The 24,565-nt window shown below is 38.1% G+C and overlaps 1 protein-coding gene across 1 annotated transcript; it reads left to right on the plus strand.

Moving 5' to 3' along the window:
* On the plus strand, positions 1-24,565 carry LOC110110212 (threonine--tRNA ligase, chloroplastic/mitochondrial 2). Its single transcript, XM_020841592.2, has 8 exons — positions 1-381; positions 20,639-20,785; positions 20,896-21,043; positions 21,129-21,382; positions 22,047-22,424; positions 22,877-23,185; positions 23,315-23,515; positions 24,022-24,565. Exons 1-8 carry the CDS (start codon positions 91-93, stop codon positions 24,280-24,282), a joined length of 1,989 nt encoding a protein of 662 aa, XP_020697251.1. The 5' UTR covers positions 1-90; the 3' UTR covers positions 24,283-24,565.

A 24,565-nucleotide genomic window follows, 5' to 3' on the forward strand; every position in this document is an offset into this window, starting at 1 on the left:
TGAGCACGTGTACGAGCACGGGCCGCGCTGCTCCTTATCTAAAACTAGAAAACGAAGATTACCCGCCACACAGCAACTAATTTCGCATCGATGGTAACAGTCTCCACTTCTCTTCTGTTCACCGGACCCAAAACCTTAGCTTTTCAGCACTCAGGTGGTTTCATCCATGCCGATTCCCGGCGATCTATCGCTACAGCGACATCTAGGGTTACGCCGCGCAAGTCCAATTCATCGTTGTCCTTCTTCGCCTCAGCCATGGCGGCTGCGCCACAAGCGCCAGTCGATACCGAGGAGAAGAAAGAGAGCGATAAGTTTATTGAGGAGATGGTCGTACTTCCGACTAACGAATCGTCGGAGAAGCTCCTCTGCATCCGACATACGGTGGGACTGCTACTCTCAATTTGTTCTTTTATTCTCAGTTCCTGATTTCTTAGATAGTTTTTTTAATTTTGCCCCCTTTGTTTTGATAATCACTGTTCATCTGAGTCACTTTTAGGGGCTGTTTGGTAGCACCTAGGTTTTCATTTAAGTTGAATTTCGTAAATGCTCTTGATGCGTCATACAAAATTAGCTTGATCAGGCACGAATCTCGAGGCAAAAACTAGTTGGAGACTTCAAAAATTAAATCCAGGAGCATCCGAACTCCGATTTCAACGAGCTTACAGTCAAACTGAGCGTCTCGGAAATATGAACCCAACAACACCAAGATCGACCCAATCCGAGCCCAAATAAGTCCGAATCAAGAGTTCAAAGCGCTGTCGGAAGGTTCAAACCGCAATTTGAGTTACCAAACGGTCTCCGATTTTGACGAGCTTATACTCGAATCGAACGACTTGACGAGACGAATCCAACGAGCCCAAGATCACTAAATTCCGACATCATTAAGGCCTCCAATTGTCCAACGAACGGTGCACGATCGTAGGATTCAATATCGGCCGTCCATTTGACCACTCCCTATTCGCCCTTGATCTCACACCTATTTACGGACCATGCCACTCCAGAAAATCTATAAATAGAGTCCTCATTCTTCACAAGAGAGTATCTAAGCAAGAGAGAGAAGAAGAGAAGAGAAGGAGGAAGAGAAGGAAGGAGTTCCTCCTCGACAGCTGCCGGACCACCGCCGGACCACCGCAGAACCTTGCCGGACACCGTCGGACCACCGCAGGAATCTCGCCGGACCACCGCCGGGACGCCCCGCAGGAATCTATGTCGGCGACCCACGCGCCGGGCGACGCGCAGTGAAACTCGCCGGGACCACCACAAGGACTGCGCGGACCACCACCGTTAAGACCCGACGTCAGTCCCGTACGCCCTTGCCGCCAAAGACCCGACGGTCGTCAGTTTGAAGGCCCGCACCCGAAGGCCCGGTACGCGTTCGTGCCAAAAGACCCCGACGTCGGTTGCAATGGCCCACACACGAGCCCCTACGTGTCGTGACGGAAAGACCCGACGTCACCTACCTCCAAGGCGCCCGCGGAGTTCAGTTATCGGTTCCCTTTTTACGTCTACGACGAACTTCGACGTCTTTACTTAAGTAATTAATTGTAATCTGTTCCTCCCCTGGAGGTTATCCAGTCTTCCTTTGGAACAAATTCAAAATATAGTCGGAATCATTTTCAAACTGGGGCTAGGCCTCGTGGTTTTTTCCCTTTTAAGGGTTTTTCCACGTAAAAAATCTTGTGTTCTCTGTGTGTGCTATTATACGCCAACAACACAAGACGTCAGAATCAAAATCTCTATCGCCGCCTGTAATTTCGTAAGCCCGCAACAGCTCTAAATTAGGATTTTGCTAAAATGGGGGGGGGGGACTTAAATCCTTAAAATGTTTGGCTAACATTTATGATAAATCTTGTGTAAACTATTTGGCTTATTCAATTCTGAATTTAAACTGGTTTAAGAGATTTGACACTACATTTCTTGAATATATTATAAATACAACAACAGACGTTAAAATAAAATACAACAAAGTTTGGTATATAAAATACGAACATATACAATAAATTTAAGATTAGTTTACTCATTTTAAATTAATTTCATTTAATTATATATATTGTTATTTAGGAAAATAATCTATATTTGTAAGATAATTAATTGTGAAATAGGTTGTAAATCCTTAAGTCCCCCGAAATAGACTATTTAAATCATACATAATCTAATCAACAAATGGATTATTTATTAATTAATAATTTATTAAGTTAATTATCTCATCATTTCTATTTAGATAAATTAATTAAAAATAGTTTAAATTATTTAAATTATTATTTTTTATAACTAATGTATATATATCTATCTTTTTTAACTAAACATTTATATTTATAGAAAATTAAAAAATTTATCAAATTGAAATAAAATTATAATTAGCCTAATCTAATATTTTTATTAATTATTAATTAGTTAATTAATTAAATATAATAATTTTCATTAAAATAGCTTATAAATAATATTAATTTACATAAATTAATGTCTTATTAATTCATAAATATTAATTATTAAGATTAGTTTGCTCTTTTTAAATAATTTTTCTAAATGGGATCCTTTCTTTCCATAGCCTACGCCCTACGATTTGCTTTTCCCATTTATTTCTTCTCTTCAACTCCTTTGTCGCTGTTCGACTTCCCTCCTTGAAGACATTCTCTTCCTGTTGGATCGGAAGTTATGACATTTTGATTGGAAGCAACGATGGGAGCTCGCTCGCTGTGAAGTTAACTTTCTCCCTTTTGTGATCTTCCTCGGCCAAATCCTGTAAATTTGCCAAATCAAAGGATTTCAGAAATCCAGGGTTTACCACGAAAAGGGTTAATTTTTCCTCTACGGCGGCTTTCATTTACCGTGAAATTTGGTTTTGCATTTTAGACCGTTTAGCTGGATTTCTGTCAAATCTGCCTTAAATCCGGCATAAATCCTGCTACAAAATAGCCCCTTAAGGTTTTGAAATGCCGCAAAAAAGTTTTCTTATTTTTGATGTTGTCAATATAGCAACAAGCTTATTGAGCTCATCCATTGAATATAATTTTATAATATTTCATATGAGCTTCATAAAATTTTAATTACATGACTTGATTAAAAAGAGAAGTCTTAAGAGCATAATTATTTTTAAAGGGCGCGTGCTTCATTAGAGAATTTTGGATTAGGCTAGCTAGCAAGTGTAATGAATTGAATCCAAAGAGGTTTTATTTGGTTGCTTGCTTATAGAAAACATATTTTAGAAAATGATTTCATTTCACTAATTTTATGTGGCAAATTAAAATCGTTGAATTTGGCAATTTTGAGAGGGGCTTTATGCAGTTTTCTCGGTGAAGGATTTTTTGAGAAGCTAGATGTTGGAGTATAAAGGGCTGATCATTGAGAGTGATAATGCCAATGTTATCAAGTTCATTCAAGACTCTCTAAAGAAGAACAAGTGGCAAGTTGATAGATGGCCGACTAAGGATTTGTGTTTCCTAAATGATTTCAATAAAGTCGTTTTCCTCTATGCTTATAGAGGTTGTAATAAAGTAGCTAATTGTTGTGCTACTATGGCATTGGAGAGGAGTTTCTTTTTTGATAGTTTTTCCTTTCATAGCATTCCTTCCTTGTTGCTAAATTTACTCAAGGAGGAATGTGATCCGTTTTTTACTTGTAATTAGTTCTTGTTTTGTTTCTAATGCAATTTGATGCACTTTTTCAAAAAAAAAAAAAAAAAGAGAGGGGCTTTATGAAGCTTAAAGTTATTGTTGATTTTTGGCTACTCCCAATTTTTGAATACAAAATTTTCCATGAAAAATTAGCCAAACCCTATGGAAAAATATCTAATTAACTTGAGAATTGAGAAAAGAGAGACGAATTAAATTTTCTCTTGTCTGAGTGCGGCTTGCGCTCGAAGTTCTTCTAATAGGTTGATGGCTTCCCATATGCCTTCTAAATTGGATACTTCCCATTTGTTGGATTTGATGATCGTGTCGTGAGTTGTAATTATCATCCTATGGCTTGGCAATTCAAGCTCTATTTAGAGTACAACCCCAGTATTGTGTGAGGCTGAGAAGAGTGTGTGCCTTCTGGTGGTTAACGAAGTTGTTCTGAGGGCCCATAATATGGAAGGAAGTAGTTATGCCCATTTTTCTTTGGCGCCTTCACATGTTTTCTTGAGGAGGTTGAGTATGAGCTTGTTGGCGGCTTTAACATGTCCGTTAGTTTGAGGATGATGAATAGATGTGAACTTGAGGCCTCTTGGATGTTGCATAATTCTTTGAGGCTTTGATCAGAGAATTATGATTCGTTATCTGTAATGATATCGAAGGGAACTCCATGTCGGCAAATAATCAAACTACAGTGGAAGTTATGCGGGCAAGTGCTTTGGCTTCAAGCCATTTGGTGAAGTAGTTGATCATAACTTAGATGAATCTTCTTTGATCTATTAATGGCGGGAACGGGGTTCATCCGCACATGGCGAGCAACTAGGGACTTGTGATCGAGTGCAGCTTGTAGGAATGTTGCATCTACATTGGAGCAAACTTTTGATATTGTATGCATTTTTTAGAATATTCCTTAGCGTCCTTTCTTAAAGTAGGCCAAAAGTATCCTTTTTTAAGGATCCAGTGGGCAAGAGTGGGTCTGTTGGAGTGGCTTCTGCATTCGCTTGAATAGATTTCAGTAGTAAAGTTTCCTTTTGATCTTCATGTACACATTTGAGATTGAGTGAGGATGTGGACCTCCTGAATAGATGGTTTTTTTGAGTAGCAGGTAGTTGATTGCCTTGACTTTAAATCGACGGGTTCGCCAACCTCGGCATCGATTGATTCATTCTTCAGATACTTGATGTAAGGATACATCCAACTCATTGGACATGGAGCTGAGGGGTCCGCTTCTGCTTGTGCTATTTCTTCTTCCATGATGGCATATATAGAGACTCGTATTCCTGGTTCTCCATCAATATTTCCTTGCTTGGAAAGAAGGTTGATGAGTTGATTCTGGCTTCTGGGAATTTGAGTGGTTTTTAAATACTCAAATTCGCTAATTTTAATTTTGACTTTGAACAAGTATCTAGAGAGCAATTCTTCTGCGACCTCTTATTTTCCATTGATATGGTTCAGCATGTGTTGCGAGTTTGAGTAGACTTCTAGACGAATGATGCCCAACCCTTAAGCAAATCACAATCTCGTGAGTAAAGCTTCATATTCGGTTTGAATGTTGGTGACTTGGAATTTGAAATTGATAGATTGGGCGATGAAAACTCTGGTAGGGCATTTTAGAATAATGTCTACACAATCTCCCTGCTTGCTTGATGCGTCCTCTATGTCCAACGTCTAGCAAGGTTGGGTTGTCGTCTCTAAGGTCGTGCTTTGGTTGGTGCAATCTACGAGAAAGTCGATAAATGGTTGAGCCTTGATAGCTATCCTTAGGGTGTATGTGATGAATAATTCACTGAGTTCAATATACCATTTGAGTAATCGACCCAAGTGGTCAGGCTTGACGAGAAGTACCTTGAGAGGATGATCAGTTACCACCTAAAAAGAATGGTTCTGAAAGCAGGGTCGCAGTCTTCTAGTTGAGTTGACTAGTGCCATGTAAGTCTTTCTATGATGGGGCGTCTTTGCTCCACATTCGGAGCATGCGGCTCACATAGTAGATGGGTCATTGATTCTCTCTTTCTTCCTTGATGAGTACTGAACTGATGGTGTCATTGATTCTTTTCTTCTTCCCTCAGCCAGGTGAAAATTTGTTGCTATACCTCAAAGCATGCAACTCACGTGGTAGATGGGTTATTGATTCTTTCCTCCGAGGTTTATCATCAAATTTTCGCCTAGCCGAGGTCTTTGAAGAATTGGCGGAAGAGTGAGGAGACTTTTCTATTGTTGGAAGTTGGCATTGCAGTCATATCCCCAAGATAATTTCTGTGCTTTTCTAAGAGTTTTGAAGAAGGGGGCGCATCTCTCTCTCTCTCTCTCTCTCTCTCTCTCTCTCTCTCTCTCGATGAACAGTAGTGTCTGGCAATCTGACCTGACCTATAAGTTGCTAGACTTCTTTGGCGGTTCTGCGCGTCTTCATGTTGAGTATGGCTTGTAGTTTATCGTGATTGATTTTGATTCTATCAGGTGTGAGAACGAACCATAAGAATTTCCATGCACCAGCTCTGAAGTTGCATTTAAGTGGATACAATCTCAGTTTGTACTTTTTGGGAGTGAGGAATGTCTCTTGTAGGTCTTTGATATGCTGATCCAGAGATTTACTCTTGACTAGCAGGCCATCCACATATACTTCGATATTTCTATCCTTCTATTTCTTGGAAACCTTTTCTATCACTCTGGTAGGTGGCTCCAACATTTTTCAATCCAAAAGACATAATCTTGTAGCAGTATAGGCCTTCTGTTGTGATGAACACTTTTTTCTTGCAATCTTTAGGATGTATCTTGATCTGATGGTAGCCTGAGAAGACATCTAGGAATCTCATAATAGGATGTCCCGCCGATGAGTAGACTAGGGCGTCATTCCTTGGCAACGAGTAGCCATCCTTATGGCATGTTGAGTTTAAATTAGTTAAGTCCACACATTATTCTTTTGCCGGTTGATTTCTGAACCATCACCTATGTTCGAAATCTAATCAGGATATTTGACTTCTCTGATGAAATTGGTGGTGAGTAGTTCTACTTGTCGAATGGGTCTGATGAGTAAAGCAGCGATCTTTTTGATCCTTGATGGGGCGAGAGTATCTCTATGCATTTAGTTGATGGCATATAATTTCTTTGTTCATGCCTAGTATGCCTGCAGCTGTCCGTGCGAATATTTTTAGATGGATGCTGAGAGTTTGTACCAACTTTTCACGTTGTTCTCTGCTGAAGGATGTGCTGATTTGGAAAGATTTTCTTGGTTCATTTCTCGCTGTGGGTTCTTTTTTAATGGCTTTGGTTGTCTCGAGGCCTAGGCCTCACTAAAATTCCTAGATGCGCCAAGAGAGGGGGTGAATTGCGAAAATCTTGTGGCAATACAAAATCCTAAACAGGAGTTCTAAAAGTTTTTTCTTATGTTTTTAAATTTTTTGACAAAAATTTAACTAACGCGGAAGTGAATACTTGAACACAAATAGCAATAATGGATTCCACAGAGAATTTCACCAAGCAGTTATAATGAAAATCAAATGCAAGTAAAAGTAAAAAGCGGTAAGGGAAAGATCACACCAGAGATTTATAGTGGTTCGGTCACTTGACCTACATCCACTCCTCGGAATCCTCCACTCCGGGAATTTCACTGCAAAACTATAGTTCTCCTTTTGCCCCCTCGGCAAGGAGGAGAAGCCCTCACACACCTTCTCATTTTTCTCCCTCCTGGAGTAGGCAGAGAACCTTAGAGAACACGGATGTTGAAGAGTCTCCCCCTCAGAGAGCCTCCCAAGATCTTCACGGGCCACAGGAGGAATAAAGTGCAGCAAGAACGGAGCAACCATGTGATCTCCCTCACACTACTTCTCCCTCACCAAGCTCACCCTCTTATTCCTCTCTCAAACCCTAAATCTTCTCAAGAGCTATCTCCCAAGGATTCACTCTCTACTCATGTTCCTCTCTCTTAGTCACACATTAAAAACATTACTTTTTGATACTTAAAACGGGCTTAAAAAACCCTGAAATTTTTTAAATTAGTCGTTACTATCGTACAGTACGATTCCATATCGTACAGTACGATTAGTATGAATGAGCTTCGTCCTGGTACGAGGGTTTATGAACAGTTCAAAAAACAATTGTACAGTACGATATAAACTCGTACCGTATGATCCTCAACTCTTATGTTCGTACAGGACGATATCCGGGACGATCAAAATTTATCTTTGTACATCGTAGGGTACGACCTACTTCGTACAGTACGAATAGTCAAATTCAAGGGATCGTCCAGGACAAAGTCCGGGACGATCAAAACTCGTCTTTGTACATCGTAGGGTACGATACACTTCGTGCAGTGCGATTAGACAAAAATCAAGGGATCATCCAGGACGAACTCCGGGACGATAAAAAATAGTCTCGATTCATCGTATAGTATGAATGGGTTCGTACAGTACGATGAGCAATCAAAGATTAATCCTTGATTTATTCCACCAATCACGTGTTAATTTAAGTATTCAAAATAAATCGTACAATATGAATTGCTTCGTACAGTACGAACGACTAATAAAACTTACTTAAATTAATCTGACGGCTAGAGTTTTGGATTAATAACACATCATACAGTACGTTACAAATCGTACAGTATGACCTGTTCACAGAAAGACGTTCTAACCAGATCAGATCGTACAATACGACATAAATTCGTATAGTACGATCAACATAGAAAAAAATCTATATTTTTCTTTTAAAACCCTCTTCCCTGTGTGTGTGCATGGTTGCTCAGATTTATATGCAGTTTGTGACCAGACTCAAGAAAAGAGAAAATAAAATAAATTAAAAATTATAATGTTACAGACTCACACTCCTACTCTACCCAGTCTTGAGTCTTCTTATTGTCCTGAGTAACTTGTGATCTTCCTGAAATGTTAGTACTCATAGACAATAATAGAAATAAAAGATATTCAATGAATAGTAGTTCAGACAACATTATTTGTCATCATCAAAATCTCAAATTCGGGGTCATGGATTGCAACAATCTTCCTCTTTTTAATGATGTCAAATAATGTTTGTTATAGGCAAGTTTGTAAGGCATTTTTTTTATTAATTAATAACAACATGAAATAAACAAGAAGAAAAAAAAGAGATGCATTTCATTGAAACATCTGGAAACAAAAGCATAAGCAAACTACAACAGCAAGACAACAAACAACAACAGACTGAACTAACCCCAAACCTTCGCATGTCATCATCATGTTGCTGATGCTGTTCTTGTATGTGTGTGTCAAGACGACTCTGAAGTTGGTCGAAGCGTTCGACCAAATCATCGTGAGGGTAGGCTGGTGCAGGTGCTCGTGGTGTTGCATGCCGTCGTGGTCGAGCAGGAGCTGCTTCTAGGGCAGCTTCTCATTCTTCATCATCAAAATCAGGTTCTTCAGGCTCTTGCCCCCGATAAAAGAGAATACGGAAATATGCATCCGTATAAAATATTGGTAAATTATCAGGTTCATCAGGATAGGTTAATTGGTATTTATGTTGAAGGATGTATCTTATATGGTGGCCAAGGGCTAGATTTTGTTTCCTGCGGGTAGTAGGGTGGCGAACTAAAGTCATATTTTGGATATAGTCAATAACTAAATCTGCTTCATCAAATTTTGTGTTTAACATTATAAGGTATGTAGCGACTGATAAGTTCGGGGTCATGCGGATTCGGTCGCCTGCTTTGGGTATGATCGAAGTGCGAAGGACGTACTGAATAATTCGAGCATTCGGTTTAAGGATTGAACAAGAGGCTGCTGTTGATAGAAGGCTACATTCCTAAGGACATGATTGACATCACTCTAGTCGAATTCATTTGTGAGAAAGGAACGAGTCCTAGGCCCTTCAGTGGACAGCCCAATGTATTGGGCGATGTCAGTCTTAGTAATTTCTATGTGTTGGCTGTAGACAAAAGAGTGGAAGGTCGTATTGTCGACAGTGTAGGTAAGGTTGGCTAGAAATTCAAATAAGAGTTCTGAGTTGTAGGGGAAAGCCAAGGTAAGGAGAATTTGAAAAGTGGTGGAAGCGAAGAGGTTTATTACCTCGAAATTTAAAACTGCCTGATTGAGCATCCGGGACGGTGTAATCTTATAGTCCTTGAACTTGTGAAAAGAGTTCATTTTCAACATTTAGGAAATGATTGTTGTGACGGCAAGATGAAGATGAGCTTCTAACTACTAGACGACCTCGTTTGCTAGAACTCGACATTTTTGGAAAGACAAGCAGATTAAGTGATTGTGAGTGAAATAATTTGCTAATGAAGCCAATTTATAGAATTTTTTAGACATCATACAGTACGATCTAATATCGTACAGTACGATGGGGGAATTGTGATGTCTGAACGAGCATGTACAAAAAGGCGGTCAAATCATACAGATGATGGGTATCGTACAGTACGATCAGAAGAATTTCAATCGTACCGAGGGTCGTCGGTACGACTCTTGATGAAAAGTTTAGTACAGTACAAACAGGTGGATCGTACAGTGCGAACTGCAATTATATCGTACCAGCCACCTTTAAGTCGTACTCATCCATTTCGCTAACGTGGATCGTACAATATGAAGAGGAGATATCATACCCCACGATGATCAATTATGTCATACAAAACGAATTGAATGACTGCCACCTGTATCATATAGTATGAAGAGATCGTACAGTACGATTAACAGAGGAGAATTTGGTAACTGGGTTGTGATTTGTGTAGATTTAGATATATCGTACAGTACGATATTGGATTGTACAGTACAATAAAGAAAGTGTCAATTGTCGAGGTTTTGTGTAGTGAGTGTGTGATGACCAGGAACAACCTTAGAAGTAAAAGAATTTTTTTTTGGTTTTTTTTTGTTTTTTGTTTTGTTTTATGCATTAATGTCTATGACACCTAGTCTCGTCCTCAAAGTGCTAAAGGTGTTAAAATCTAATGGTTTCATGAATATATCTGCCAATTGATCTCCTGTAACGATGTGATGCAATTCTATATCTCTTTTAGCCATATGATCTCTTATGAAATTGTGTCTAATGTCTATATGTTTTGTTCGAGAGTGTTGAATTAAATTTTTAGAGATGTATATTGCACTTGTGTTGTCGCACATGATTAAGATGGTTCCTACAGGTAATCTAAGATCAAGAATATGTTGTTTCAACCATAGTACTTGTGCAACACAGCTTCTTACTGCAATATACTCTACCTCGGCTGTGGAGAGGGCTACCAAATTTTGCTTCCTACTAGACCAAGAAACTAGCGATTGTCCTATGAATTGGTAGGTACCAGAGGTGCTTTTTCTATCTACCCTACATCCAGCGAAATCAGAATCTGAGTACCCTAAGATTTCAAAGAAAGTGTTGTGCCTAGGATACCAAATTCCTAAGTTCGAGGTGCCTAATAGATATCTAAGAATTCTCTTGACCATAGTTAGGTGAGACTCTTTAAGATAAGCTTGAAAATAGGCATATACTAAACATTATGTCCGGTCTACTAGCAGTCAGGTAGAGGGGAGATCCAATCATTCATCTATATTTTTTCTGGTCTACTGATTTTTCATTAGGGTCTTTGTTCATTTGAATCGAGGAGCTCATTGGCGTGTTCATGGGCTTAGTGCTTTCCATTTCATATTTTTTTAGAACCTCCTTAATGTATTTTGTTTGGCTAAGGAAAATTTTATTATCCATTTGTTTCACATTAAAGCCAAGAAAATAATTAAGCTCTCCCATCATGCTCATTTCGAACTTATTACTCATTGTTTTTAAGAATTCATCACATAAAATTTTGTCTGAAGATCTAAATAAAATGTCATCCACATAAATCTGAACAATGAGAATTTCTTCTTTAACTTTTTGTAAAAAGAGTGTAGTGTCCACATTACTCTTTACAAATCCTTTATCCAATAAGAATGAGCTAAGTCTTTCGTACCAGGCTCTAGGTGCTTGCTTTAATTTATAAAATATCTTTTTTAATTTGAATACATGGTTTGAAAATTGTGAGCTCTCAAATCCGGGGGGGTTGCTCAACATAGACATCCTTCTTGATTACCCAGTTCAAAAAAACACTCTTTACTTCCATTTGATATAGTTTGAAGTTCTTGAAGCAAGCAAAAGCTAAGAGCACTCTAATGGCCTCTAGTCTAGCCACTAGGGCAAATGTTTCTTCAAAGTCTATTCCCTCAATTTGGTTGTATCCCTTAGTTACTAGTCTGGCTTTATTTCTTATTATTGTTCCTAAATCATTCACCTTATTTTTAAAGACCCATTTTGTTCCAACTACACTCTATTCTTAAGGTCTCTTGATTAATTCCCAAACATCATTCCTAGTGAATTGGTTCAGTTCTTCTTGCATTGCCAGAATTCAGAATTCATCTCCTAAGGCTTGATTTATACTGGTGGGTTCTATCATAAATATGAATGTCGAGTGACTAACCTCCTTCCTAAGTCCATGCTTAGTTCTTATACCTTATGACGGGTCTTCTAAAATTAACTCTTTAGGATGACTTGAAGAATATCTCAATTATCTAGGCAAATCTTCTTGAGGTTCTACCCTTTCTCCTATGGTTATAGTTTCTACTTCTTGAATTGCCTCTATTTCATCTTCTTCAATTTTAGATTCAGAGGGTTTATCTGATTCATCAAATACTACATGGATGAACTCTTATACTACTAAGGTTCTCTTATTAAAGATTCTATATGCCTTACCACAGATAAATAACCTAAGAAGACACCCTCATCAGACTTGGGATCAAATTTTCCTAAGGGAAGTTTACATTATTCAAGATGAAGCACTTGCAACCAAAGACATGTAAGTGTGAGAGATTCGGTGTCTGACCCTTAAGGAGTTTTATTCAGTTTTGACCTAATGTTCACCCTATTTAAAACATAACACGCTGTGTTAACCGCTTCTGCCCAAAAATATCTAGGAAGGGTGTACTCCGCTAACATTGCCCTAGCGGCTTTTACCAAGGTTCTATTCTTCCTTTCTGCTATACCATTTTACTGGGGCGTTCTAGGGGCTGAGAAATTATGCTATATTCCTATCTCTTAGCAAAATGATTCAAATCTTTCATTTTAAAACTCTCCACCATGATCGTTATGGATTGTTGAGATTTCATATCCTAATTTCCGTTGAATCCATGTGGAGAATACCTTAAATTCCTCAAACGACTTATTCTTATGTGCTAGGAATCTTACCTAAGTGAATCTAATAAAGTCGTCTACAATCACAAATCCATAGTTTTTTTCTCCTAGGCTAGCTGTGCTAACGGGTCCAAATAAGTCAATGTGTAGTATTTCTAATGGCCTAGAGGTGATCACATCTTTAATTGAATGAAAGGATGATTTAATTTGTTTTCCTAATTGACAAGCATCACATAAATGGTCCTTAGTGAAGTCTAACTTAGGTACACCTCTAACTAACTTTTTCTGAGTGATGTTTCTAAGTGTTTTCATAGTAGCATGTCATAGTCTCCTATGCCATAACCATGAGTCATCTACTATTATTTTCAAACAAAAAGAATTTGAACTATCAATGCAATCAAGGTCTAACATGTAAACATTGTTCATTCGTTTTTTCTTCTAAAACAAGTTTGTTATTTAAACTAATCAGGCATTTGTCAGAGAGAAATTTTATGTCAAAAACCTTATCACATAATTGATTAATACTAAGTAAGTTATGCTTCAAACCATCAACTAATAAAATATTTTCAATTAAAAAATTCTTAGCATCACCAACAATACCTGAGCCTACCACTTTCCTGGTAGTGTTGTCTCCTAATGTCACTTTGCCTCCGGTCCTGGTCTCTAGTAAAATGAATTTCTTTATATCTTCAGTCATATGTCGTGAGAAGCCACTGTCCAGGTACCACATACTTTCACTAGGTCTTTTGTGAGAGTATCCCTACAATTTCATTCAAGAATTAGATTTGGGAACCCAAGTGAGTTTGGATTCCTGCTTATGCTTGCATGAATGAGATGTATGCATGTTATGCTGTGATGAATACAATTTAGGTCTCCATACTAGGTGTGTCCTATGTTGAATCGTGCATGTGTGAAATATGTGACCTACCATGCCACAAGAGAAGCACCTAACACCGGGAAATGGGTTTACTATCCTATGTGAGTGTTGTTGTCTCTTCCTAAAGTTTTGTGATACATGCAGTGCTGGGGGTTTGTTAAATTGGGCTAATGTGAGTGATGCATTTTCTTTTTCTAGTTCTTTGATTTTTTCTTTCAATGTGTTGTTTTGATATGTTAATCCATGAACTTCTATTTTTAACAAATACTCACTGTGATCTACTTTTAATGCAAGTTTGTCTAGTTTGTGAAAAGCCTCTTCTAGTTCAACATAAGTGGGTTTCAAGGATTCATGCGCTTATGTTAGTTCAGTATACTTCTTATTTAATGCATCATACTTATCAAGCAGGGACATGTGATCTCTATCTAAATTAGAATGTTCTTTTAACTAAGTTAGCATGCTCAGTTTGTAAAGTACTAAAATCAATATTAAGACTAGCATGCATCTTTTTCAGTTTCCTATACGAGTCGTGAATTTTTTTCAGAAATAAGTAATAAATTTTCATATGAAAGTTGACATACCTCATCTTGATCTGATTGATCAAGATTATAGTTAGCCATTAGACACAAATTTGTTACCTTCTCTTCTGCTTCTTTTGATGATTCTAAGGCAGAGTCGGCTCAAAATGTTTTTTGTGTCTTCATCTTCCCTTTCTTGTACTTGGCTTTATCCTCCCCTTTTTCCTTAGCTGGTTGGCTCTTTAGGTTGGGTAAATCAGCTCGGAGGTGACCTGGCTTCCTGCACTCAAAGCAAATTATGTCAGATGAAACTTTAGTACTCCTCAAGCTTTTACCTTTATTCCAGTTGTTTTGATGACACCTTTGTTTTCTTTTCAAAAAGTTCTTGAATTGTCGGGTCATCAAGACTATGTCATATTCTTCCTCCCCCTGCAGAGCTTTCACTTTCTGAATTGTTTGCTTTTAATGCCACCGTTCGCTCCTTTTCACCTGCATCACTTTGCCTTTGAATCACTCCTTGCTCGTATGCAATGAGTGACCCAAGCAAATTATCAATAGAATAAACGTTTAGGTCTTTAGATTCAGTTATGACAGTAATTTTAGCATCATAGGAACTATGTAAGCATCTAAGAATCTTGTTAACTTTTTCAGAATTCGAAATTTCTCTACCTAATACATGTAAGGATGTCACTATTTGGGTAAACCTAGTGTACATGTCAGATATTGTTTTGCTAGGTTTCATACGGAAGAGTTCATAATCATGCAATAGAATGTTAAGCCTAGACTGTTTAACTTCACTAGTTCCTTCGTATGTGATGCATAGTATATCCCAAATCTCCTTACTAATAGCACAAGTAGATATTCTCATATAGTTCTCAGATTTTAATGCATAGAAGCAACAATTTAAACACTTTGTATTTAATTGAGCTAATTCCGTATTCTCATTGCTCCATTCATTGAAAGGCACTTGAGTTTTCACTCTATTCTTAAGTTTATAAGGTGCAGCATAACCATCATTTACTAACATCCACATGCAGTAATCAATAGACTGTAAAAAAGTAGACATTTTAATTTTCCAGAAATCAAAAGGGATATTGTCAAAAAGAGGTGGACAGGTTATTGAATAACCCTCCGTAGTATTATGATTACTAAAATGAGACATGATCGATTTTCAAGGTTTTAAAACGCTATTTTTGAAACCCTGCTCTGATACCAATTGAAATTACTAGATGCGCTAAGAGAGGGGGGGGGGGGGGAATTGCGAAAATCTTGTGGCAATAAAAAATCCTAAACAGGAGTTCTAAAGTTTTTTTTTTATGTTTTTAAATTTTTTAACAAAAATTTAACTAATGCGGAAGCGAATACCTGAACACAAATAGCAATAATGGATTCCACAGAGAATTTCACCAAGCAGTTATAATGAAAATCAAATGCAAGCAAAAGTAAAAAGCGGTAAGGGAAAGATCACACTAGAGATTTATAGTGGTTCGGTCACTTGACGTACGCACGCTCCCTGGAGTCCTCCACTCCGGGAATTTCACTATAAAACTATAGTTCTCCTTTTTCCCCCTCGGCAAGGCGGAGAAGCCCTCACGAGACTCACTTTCACCAACCCGGCGTGGCGGAGTGCCAAACGCTTTTCTCACCCTTCTGGCGACGGCAACGTACCTTCTCGTTTTTCTTCCTCCTGGAGAAGGCAGAGAACCTTAGAGAATACGGACGTAGAAGAGTCTCCCCCTCAGATAGCCTACCATAAGATCTTCACGGGCCACAAGAGGAATAAAGTGCAACAAGAACGAAGCAACCGTGTGATCTCCCTCACCAAGTTCACCCTCTTCTTCCTCTTTCAAACCCTAAATATTCTCAAGAGCTCTCTCGTAAGGATTCCATCTCTACTCACGTTCCTCTCTCTTAGTCACACATTAAAAACATTATTTTTTGATACTTAAAACGGGCTACAAAAACCCTGAAAATTTTCAAATTAGCCTTTACTATCGTACATTACGATTCCACATTGTACAGTACGATTAGTATAAATGAGTTTCGTCCTGGTACGAGGGAACAGTTAAAAATATAATCGTACAGTATGATATAAACTCGTACCGTACGATCCTCATCTCTTCTGTTCGTACAGGACGATAGCTGGGACGATCAAAACTCGTCTCTGTACATCGTAGGGTACGACCTACTTTGTTCAGTACGTATAGTCAAATTCAAGGGATCGTCCAGGACGAAGTCCGAGATGATCAAAACTCGTCTTTGTACATCGTAGGGTACGATACACTTTGTACAGTACGATTAGGCAAAAATCAAGGGATCGTCCAGGACGAACTCCGGGACGATCAAAAACAGTCTCGGTTCATCGTATTGTACGAACGGGTTCATACAGTATGATGACCAATCAGAGATTAATCTTTGATTTATTCCACTAATCACAGGTTAATTTAAGTATTCAAAATAAATCGTACAGTATGAATCGCTTCGTACAGTACGAACGACTGATAAAACTTACTTAAACTAATCCGGCGGCTAGGGTTTTGGATTTGTAACACATCGTACAGTACGATACGAATCGTACAGTACGACCTGTTCACAGAAAGACGTTCTAACTAGATCAGATCATACAGTACGACATAAATTCGTACAGTACAATCAACAGAGAAAAAAATCTATATTTTTCTTTTAAAACCCTCTCCCCCTGTTTGTGTGCATGGTTGCTCAGATTTACATACAGTTTGTGGCCAGACTCAAGAAAAGAGAAAACAAAATAAATGGAAAATTACAATGTACAAACTCACACTCCTACTCTACCCAGCCTTGAGTCTTCTTGTTGTCATGAGTAACTTGTGATTTTTCTGAAATGTTAGTACTCATAGACAATGACAGAAATCAAAGATATTCAATGAATAGTAGTTCAGACAATATTATTTGTCATCATCAAAATCTCAAACTCAGGGTCATGGATTGCAACACTCACTCTATGTCAAGCTTGAGGGTTTCGTTGGAGCAATCAGTTAAATCGATTGCTCGCAGGTAGCAGGTACACGACTGAGCTTGATTGCCTTTCACCGTGACTTCCTTTCCCTTGGCTGGAAATTTAACTACTATGTATTATGTGGATACCGTGGCTGTGAAGGTATTTAGTAGTGGCCTGTCAAATATGGTGTTGTAGGTAGCTGGGGCATTTCCCATGACATAGTATGCCATGGCAGTGTACTGATGGTTTCCTTCGCCCCGTGTGACAAGTAGGGAAATTATTCCTTTAATCTCCCTACACTCTCCTGAGAATTTGTAAAAAGGTCCTGTTGTAGGAACAAGCTGAGAGGTGAGCATATTCATCTCGTCGAAGACTGCCTTAATGATTAACTCCCCGTATCTATCAAAATGTTATCGATCAGGGCTATAACAAGAATGGCTTCATTATGGTGTGTCGTCAGTAGATCGTGAGTACGATTCTGCATTGATTTCTCCAATGCATGGCTTCTTCGCATGTGTAGGAACATCTCTTCGATTGCCTCCCATGATTGTGGGTACTACCCCTACAAATTTGATTTATCGAGCCGACCTATGCTTGTTGTTGTTATTTTTTATTAAAGCTTTTCTTGGCCTTTGCTCTGGATTTGTGAGGACGAATTCTTTATGCTTGCTTCATTTGATGAATTCTTCGATCATATTGTGTAGGTGATGATACTCAGTTTCACACCCATAATTCTTGTGGAATGCGCAGTATCTTGGCATATCTCCGAAGCTGTTGATCTTTATAGGTGACAGTCGTATGAAGAATTCCTTATTTTAGATGGCCTCAATAAGCTCGGCTATGGATACCCTCAGCGAAGTATAATTTGGATATTCTTGAGGTTGGTGAGCAACCTCTCTATGCACATCTTCGATTCTTGGTGTTAGTGGTGTTTTTGTTTTTGAAAATCTTGGACGAGCAGGTTCCTCGTATGGATTATGACACCCCCGATTACGGTGGAAGCTTGATCCTTGGTTCTTTCTCTCTTGGGAACTAGTCCTTTCTCTACTTTTCCCTAGGGAGAGGTTTTTACTTATGGCGATATCATGGTGTAGGGCGGTTGTGGAAGATTCGGTTACTTGGTTGTACTCAATATTTACATGATTGTTGGTGAGTTCTAATAGTTCTAGCAGCATCTTCGACTGCTGCAGGCCTAGTTCATACCAAAAGGGACCTTATCTCAACCCTTGGGTCAGGGCTATTTGGGCGACTATCGGTTCAAGGCCTTTTATGTCGAGCATTTCTTTATGGAACTTCAATATGAAGCTTCTTAGCGACTCATTAGGTTCTTGTTTCTTTTTTAGCAAAACTTGCGAACTTTTGGGGGGTCTCTGGTTACTGACGAATTGTACGATAAACATCCCTTGAATTTGGTGAAGGATGTGATCACTTCACTAGGTAAATGAGTGAACCACCTTAACGCCGAGTCTTTTATAGTAGTAAAGAAGAGCGATGCTGGGGGTGTCGTCGATGTCAATGAGAGAAGTCATAGACTCGAAAGTCACCATGTGATTCGTAGGATCAATTTTTCTTCGGTAGGCTTCAACGTGAGGTACATTGAACTTGGGAAGTACTCTTTCTTTAGAGATGGATCTGTATAAGGCATTAGTCGGCCCTGGTTCAATTTCTTGGTTCATTCGAAAATTGGACTAGAGTTCTCATCTCTCGCCTAGGGCGAGCAAGGTTGGTAACTGGAACTGAAACATACGCTTCTTTCGATGGCTCATGATGTGCATCGAGACTGGCTAGCTCTTCGAGCGCGTTGACTGTTCGTAGTAGGTGGCTAGCAGAAGCAAGAGCACCTAAATGGAATTTAGGAGTTGTTCTTCCATTTCTTGCAGTTCGCGGCAAGTGGTGTACTCAGGATTCACAGTATTCTCCGAGGTTTCAAGTTGCTCAGTTGTTAGCAATTTTTTTGCTCAGTAGATAGCATATTTTTGCCTCACTTAATCCAAGGGGATGTTTAATCCTGTTATGTTCGGTGGATTATATCGGGCTATACTTCGTGCTACCTATTAACTGAGAGACTGTGAAGAGAAGGTAATAAAGTCTAAATACGCAGAAAAAGAGAGAAGATGAGAGTGTAGATCTAGACAAAATCTTTATAATATAAGCCAGAGATATAAGAGTAATGAAAGTTGGAGCTCTAGACTGTAGAGTTTAAGCTAAGAAAGAGAAAAATGACACAATATCTCTCTTTTCTTATGGACTTTATTGTGGGTTTGATTATGTATTCTCTTGTGTGCCAGCCCCCTCTCTTCCTCCTTTTGCTGTTTATTGCTTCTTCCCATTTTAATAGGGTTTAGAAAGATACATGGAGTATGTCTTGGGTATTGTAATTGTCCCATTAGTCTTTGTTGTAGTTTGGCCATTAGTGTAAAGTGGAATGGCGATTGAGAAGGGTGTCGAGTGAGCTTATGGAAACCCATTGATGTTGGCTGGAAGCTGGTATGGAATCGCCTCATTGAGATGAGAAGGGGCTAGGATCGTCGAAATGTGGTCATGAGAACAGGCTAGCATTGAGCGAAAAGCCGATTTGGGGTCGCCCCATTGAGGTGGAAAGGGGCGAGTAGTGTTTTGATGGGGCCTTCGGATCCACCCAGTTTTGAGAGATGTTTTTAGAGGCGATATGTGTTGTTAGCAGAGGTAACTGGTGTTGGTCCACCATGCTCCAATCTTAAGCTCATTCTCAGCTCTTGAGCGAGTCCCTTGAATGACTCCAAGAGAGGAGTGGATCCTCCTTTCGCTCGACCCTAAATTTACCTGTAAGATACCTATGAACTGGTACCTGCATCGGTAGTCATGAGTGTACACAATGAATGAGTATTATTGGCTGAGTTTATAACAATCGACTCTTGGCCAAGTTTCTTTAGTTAAAAAAATATGGGACTTCTGACTAAGCTCAATGCTTGGCTATCAAGGATTGGATTGAGCCTACTACTTAGGCGACTTTTCACTGAGATGGTATTTTAAGTGCTATTGTGGTCTTTTACATTCCTTACTGGTTCGAAGAAGTATTTTATACAGTAGAAAGTATTATATGCACATGAAAAGTGGGCGTACTTGTAGTTTTTCTTAGGATGAGAGTTAGCCAAATGTATGCTATGATTTATATAACTTCTTAATGAGGGTCCTCTTCAGTTCAGATACTATTTAAATAGGTGACTTTATACATTTTGTATCTTCGGATCGCTATTGTGGCAAGAGAGTGAAATTAGCTTTTTAGAAAGAGCAAGCCACAAATAGAAGTAATAAATAAAAAAAAAAAACATTTCAGAGATATCGTTGTATCACCATAATTGATTGTACAGACTAATTTCTTACCTTCATAGGCAATATTTTCTTCTAATCTTTATGGTTGGTGTGCCAATGAATCTGGTCTTATTTCTTGTTATGCAAATAGCGCTTTGAAGAATTAAGTTATCTGTTATCAACGACGTGTCTTGATATATTTGTTATATTTTATTTCTGAAAAAGAGATGTTTGTTGTATACTTCAGTGTGCACATGTCATGGCCATGGCTGTCCAGAAACTCTTCCCAAATTCGAAGGTTACAATTGGTCCTTGGATTGATAATGGATTCTATTATGACTTTGACATGGAGCCTTTAACAGATAGGGATTTGAAGAGAATAAAAAAGGAAATGGTAAGAATGTTGTGAATCATGGTTTGAAGGTCACTTTATTTTTTAATTGGGAGTGTATTCATTTTCTTATCATTTCAGGGCACGGAATTTATTTCTTGCATCATCTGTAGGATCGGATCATTAAACGCAATCTACCTTTACTGAAAGAAGAGGTTTCCAGAGAAGAAGCTCAAAACAGAATATCTGCGATCAATGAGCCTTACAAATTGGAGATTTTGGAAAGCATCAAGCAAGATTCTATAACTATTTATCATATAGGTTTGATATGCTATTTTGTCTATGTTTTTGTGCATTTTTTTATTTATCAATCAAATATTTGCACAATATGATCGACTACAAACAGGAAATGAGTGGTGGGACCTTTGTGCTGGACCCCATGTCGACTCTACTGGGTATATTAACGCAAAGGCTGTTGAACTTGAATCTGTTGCTGGGGCTTACTGGAGAGGAGATGAAAGAAGGCAAATGCTGCAAAGGATATATGGCACAGCATGGGAGACTGAGGAGCAACTGAAAGCTTACCTGAAATTTAAAGAGGAAGCAAAGCGCCGTGATCATAGACGTTTGGGCCAGGATCTTGATTTATTTTCTATTCAGGTCCTCTTAATCATAACATTTGCATAATATTTGTTTCCTAGTCAACTAGACTGATGTTTTTTAATGTATTATTGCTACAAATATTTTGCTCTTCTTCACACGCCTGGGTTGTAAAGTTCCAGTATTGTGTAAGCTTGACTAATAATTTATTAAAGTGACTTAAAAGATCATAAACTGTCACTGAATGCTGAACTTGGGAGTCGTTACATTGTGATTAACTTACATATCATTTCTTTTTAATAATCTAAAAGGTTTGTTTTTGTATGTAATTTGCATCTTAATACTGATAATTTAAAGCTAACTTCAATTTTTGTGTGAAATTTTAAACCTTAAGTTAAGTTCTTCAGTATGTGTGTAACCTGCCAAAATAAGTTTTTTGTTTGTTGGATTTTTTTCTGGTTTAATGGTTTAGTACCTCTTGAAAAGCTTACTTAATGGTCATTTGATGGGTTTTTATGATTATATGCTTACAAAGAGTAGGTTTTTCTTTTAGTAAATTGTTTTTTCTATCAATTGGCTTAGCTTCCTTATATGACCTCTTTTTTAATTATGTTTTTGAGTCAGGCAACTGCTGAAAATTTTAAAATTTCTGTAACCTTTGACTAGCACTATCTGATCCTTTGGTTTCAATCAATTATCATGACAACTCATGAACCTTTTATAGGAAGATGCTGGTGGTGGCCTTGTGTTTTGGCATCCTAAAGGTGCCATAGTTAGGCACATCATTGAAGATTCATGGAAGAAAATTCATTTACATCATGGTTATGAACTTCTATATACTCCTCACGTTGCAAAGGCAGATCTCTGGAGAGTTAGTGGGCACCTGGACTTCTATAAGGAAAATATGTATGATCAGATGAATATTGAGGATGAACTCTATCAGCTTCGGCCCATGAATTGTCCTTACCACATTTTAGTTTATAAGCATAAGCTACATTCATATAGGGATTTTCCAATCAGAGTGGCAGAATTGGGAACAGTATATCGTTATGAGCTCTCTGGTAGCCTGCATGGCCTGTTTCGTGTCAGAGGGTTTACGCAGGTATGCCTTTTTCATGATTTCTATTGTAAGAAGATCTAATGTAGGACAAATATGAATTATTTTTCTCATAGTAATTTAATTGAATTATCATTATATCTTTTTTATTGATTTATATTTAGTATTTATTAACCTCTATTGTAATTTTCATGTGAAATATGATCATTTGCTCGTTTGGGATAAATTTGATTATGTTGTTTTGTCTTGTAGGATACTTTATTATAAATAGTGGTTCAAAGATCATATAATAAGTAGCTACCAGATTATTATTATATAAGTGAATTTTATGCTTTGCATGGCTTCTACCCTTTAAAACTTTGTGCCATGTTTCTCCCCACTTGTTTTACACGCCTTCCTATAGACAGTTTCTGTATTGGCATTTGCAATAAAATCAAGTGCGTCTGATGCTGAATATGATACAAGAGCTTAACAAATATTTTGTCTGGATGATGCAGGATGATGCACATATATTTTGTCTGGATGACCAAATCAAAGATGAAATCAGGGGTGTCCTTGATTTGACACAAGAGATCTTGCTGCAATTTGGTTTTAGAAAATATGAAATAAACCTTTCAACTAGGCCAGAGAAGTTTGTTGGCAGTGATGATATATGGGAAAAAGCAACTATTGCACTGAGAGAAGCTTTGAGCGATAAAGGTTGGGACTACCAAGTTGATGAAGGTGGTGGCGCATTTTATGGTCCGAAGATTGATCTCAAAATTGAAGATGCACTTGGGAGGAAATGGCAATGTTCCACTGTCCAGGTTAGTCATTCAACATTTTCTTCCTGTTATTTCTCGGACATAATCTTACTAATCAAAGCTTGTTCTCGTTAATTATTATTTGATAATAGAAAAAAATTTCTGAGAAGCTTGTTTGTGCTACTGCTGCAGGTTGATTTCAACTTGCCTCAGCGCTTTGACATAACTTATGTAGATTCAAATGCTGAGAAAAGACGTCCTATATTGATCCATAGAGCCATTCTAGGGTCTTTGGAGCGATTCTTTGGCGTCCTTATTGAACATTATGCTGGTGATTTCCCACTCTGGATCTCTCCTATTCAAGCCCGTCTTTTGCCTGTCACTGATTCTGAGGTATGGTCCGAGTATCATTTGGTTTCTATCTTTTTCACTAATTAAAGATCTTGCCCAGGAAATTTTCTGTGTAGATTCTGGACTTTTGATTTATGTTATTGAAATGCTTTATCTAAACCTAAATTTTTGAGGAATGCAGCCCTTCCTAGGAAAGAATGGGTTTTAAGAAGGGTGCAATCGATCAAAACAAGTAATTTGAGACAAAGCTGTTAATGACCATGATTAGTTGTTAATCTCGTTTTCTTGAGTAAATATTTTTCTATTTTGGTCCAAATTCGTTTACTAGAAAAAAGGAACTAATATTTTTTTTAGATTTTTCAAGAGGAAATCTTATGCACCATTTTCTGCCCTGGAAGCATGTCATTTATAACTCATTTAGTATCTGTGGCTTTGGCATGGATTTGATAAGCACATAGGTTGATTTTCTGTATTATTTTCTTCGTAGCAGAATGTAACATTCAGAAACGACTCAGTATGAAAATGTTTTGTTTGTATAAATAATTCAGGTGAACTACTGCAAGAAGGTAGTTTCCGATTTGAAATCTGCCGGCATTCGTGCCGAGCTTTCGCATGGTGAACGCCTACCTAAGCTCATAAGAAATGCAGAAAAGCAGAAGATTCCTCTGATGGCAGTAGTTGGACCTAAGGAAGTTGAAAGCCAGACTGTAACTGTGAGGTCGCGTTATAGTGGTGAGCTTGGAACTATGACTGTTGATGAGTTCATCGCTAGAGTCAGGTCTGCTGTTGAGAGGAAGACTTGCTGGTAGTGAACTCTAGTGCAGCTTACAGAGATCCTGAAGATAATGAGTTCATAAACACAAAGTGTACATGTCCGGCTGAAAAATATCGAAAGGTGGTGGTGAACTCTGCCCTCCTTTGTTCTTTAGGTTCTTAATTTGTTCCCTATGTTTATAATTATATTTTCATTTCTTTGTTCAGTCCGAATATATATGAATACTGTTACATTTTCATTGATGGCACTTATATAAACACTTGTTATTCACAAAGAAAAGTTCAATGTGCCTTATCAATTGCAATTTTCTTTCTTCA

Source organism: Dendrobium catenatum, unplaced genomic scaffold (assembly GCF_001605985.2).
Source record: "Dendrobium catenatum unplaced genomic scaffold, ASM160598v2 original_scaffold_109250, whole genome shotgun sequence".
NCBI lineage: Eukaryota > Viridiplantae > Streptophyta > Magnoliopsida > Asparagales > Orchidaceae > Dendrobium > Dendrobium catenatum.

What these genes read in the sequence shown, in the direction of transcription:
- LOC110110212 (XM_020841592.2), top strand. Translation starts at nt 91, where the DNA reads ATGGTAACAGTCTCCACTTCTCTTCTGTTCACCGGACCCAAAACCTTA. An exon ending in GTGTCAGAGGGTTTACGCAG is followed by an intron (nt 22,425 to 22,876) that starts GTATGCCTTTTT and finishes TGGATGATGCAG; the next exon opens with GATGATGCACATATATTTTG. An exon ending in GGCAATGTTCCACTGTCCAG is followed by an intron (nt 23,186 to 23,314) that starts GTTAGTCATTCA and finishes CTACTGCTGCAG; the next exon opens with GTTGATTTCAACTTGCCTCA.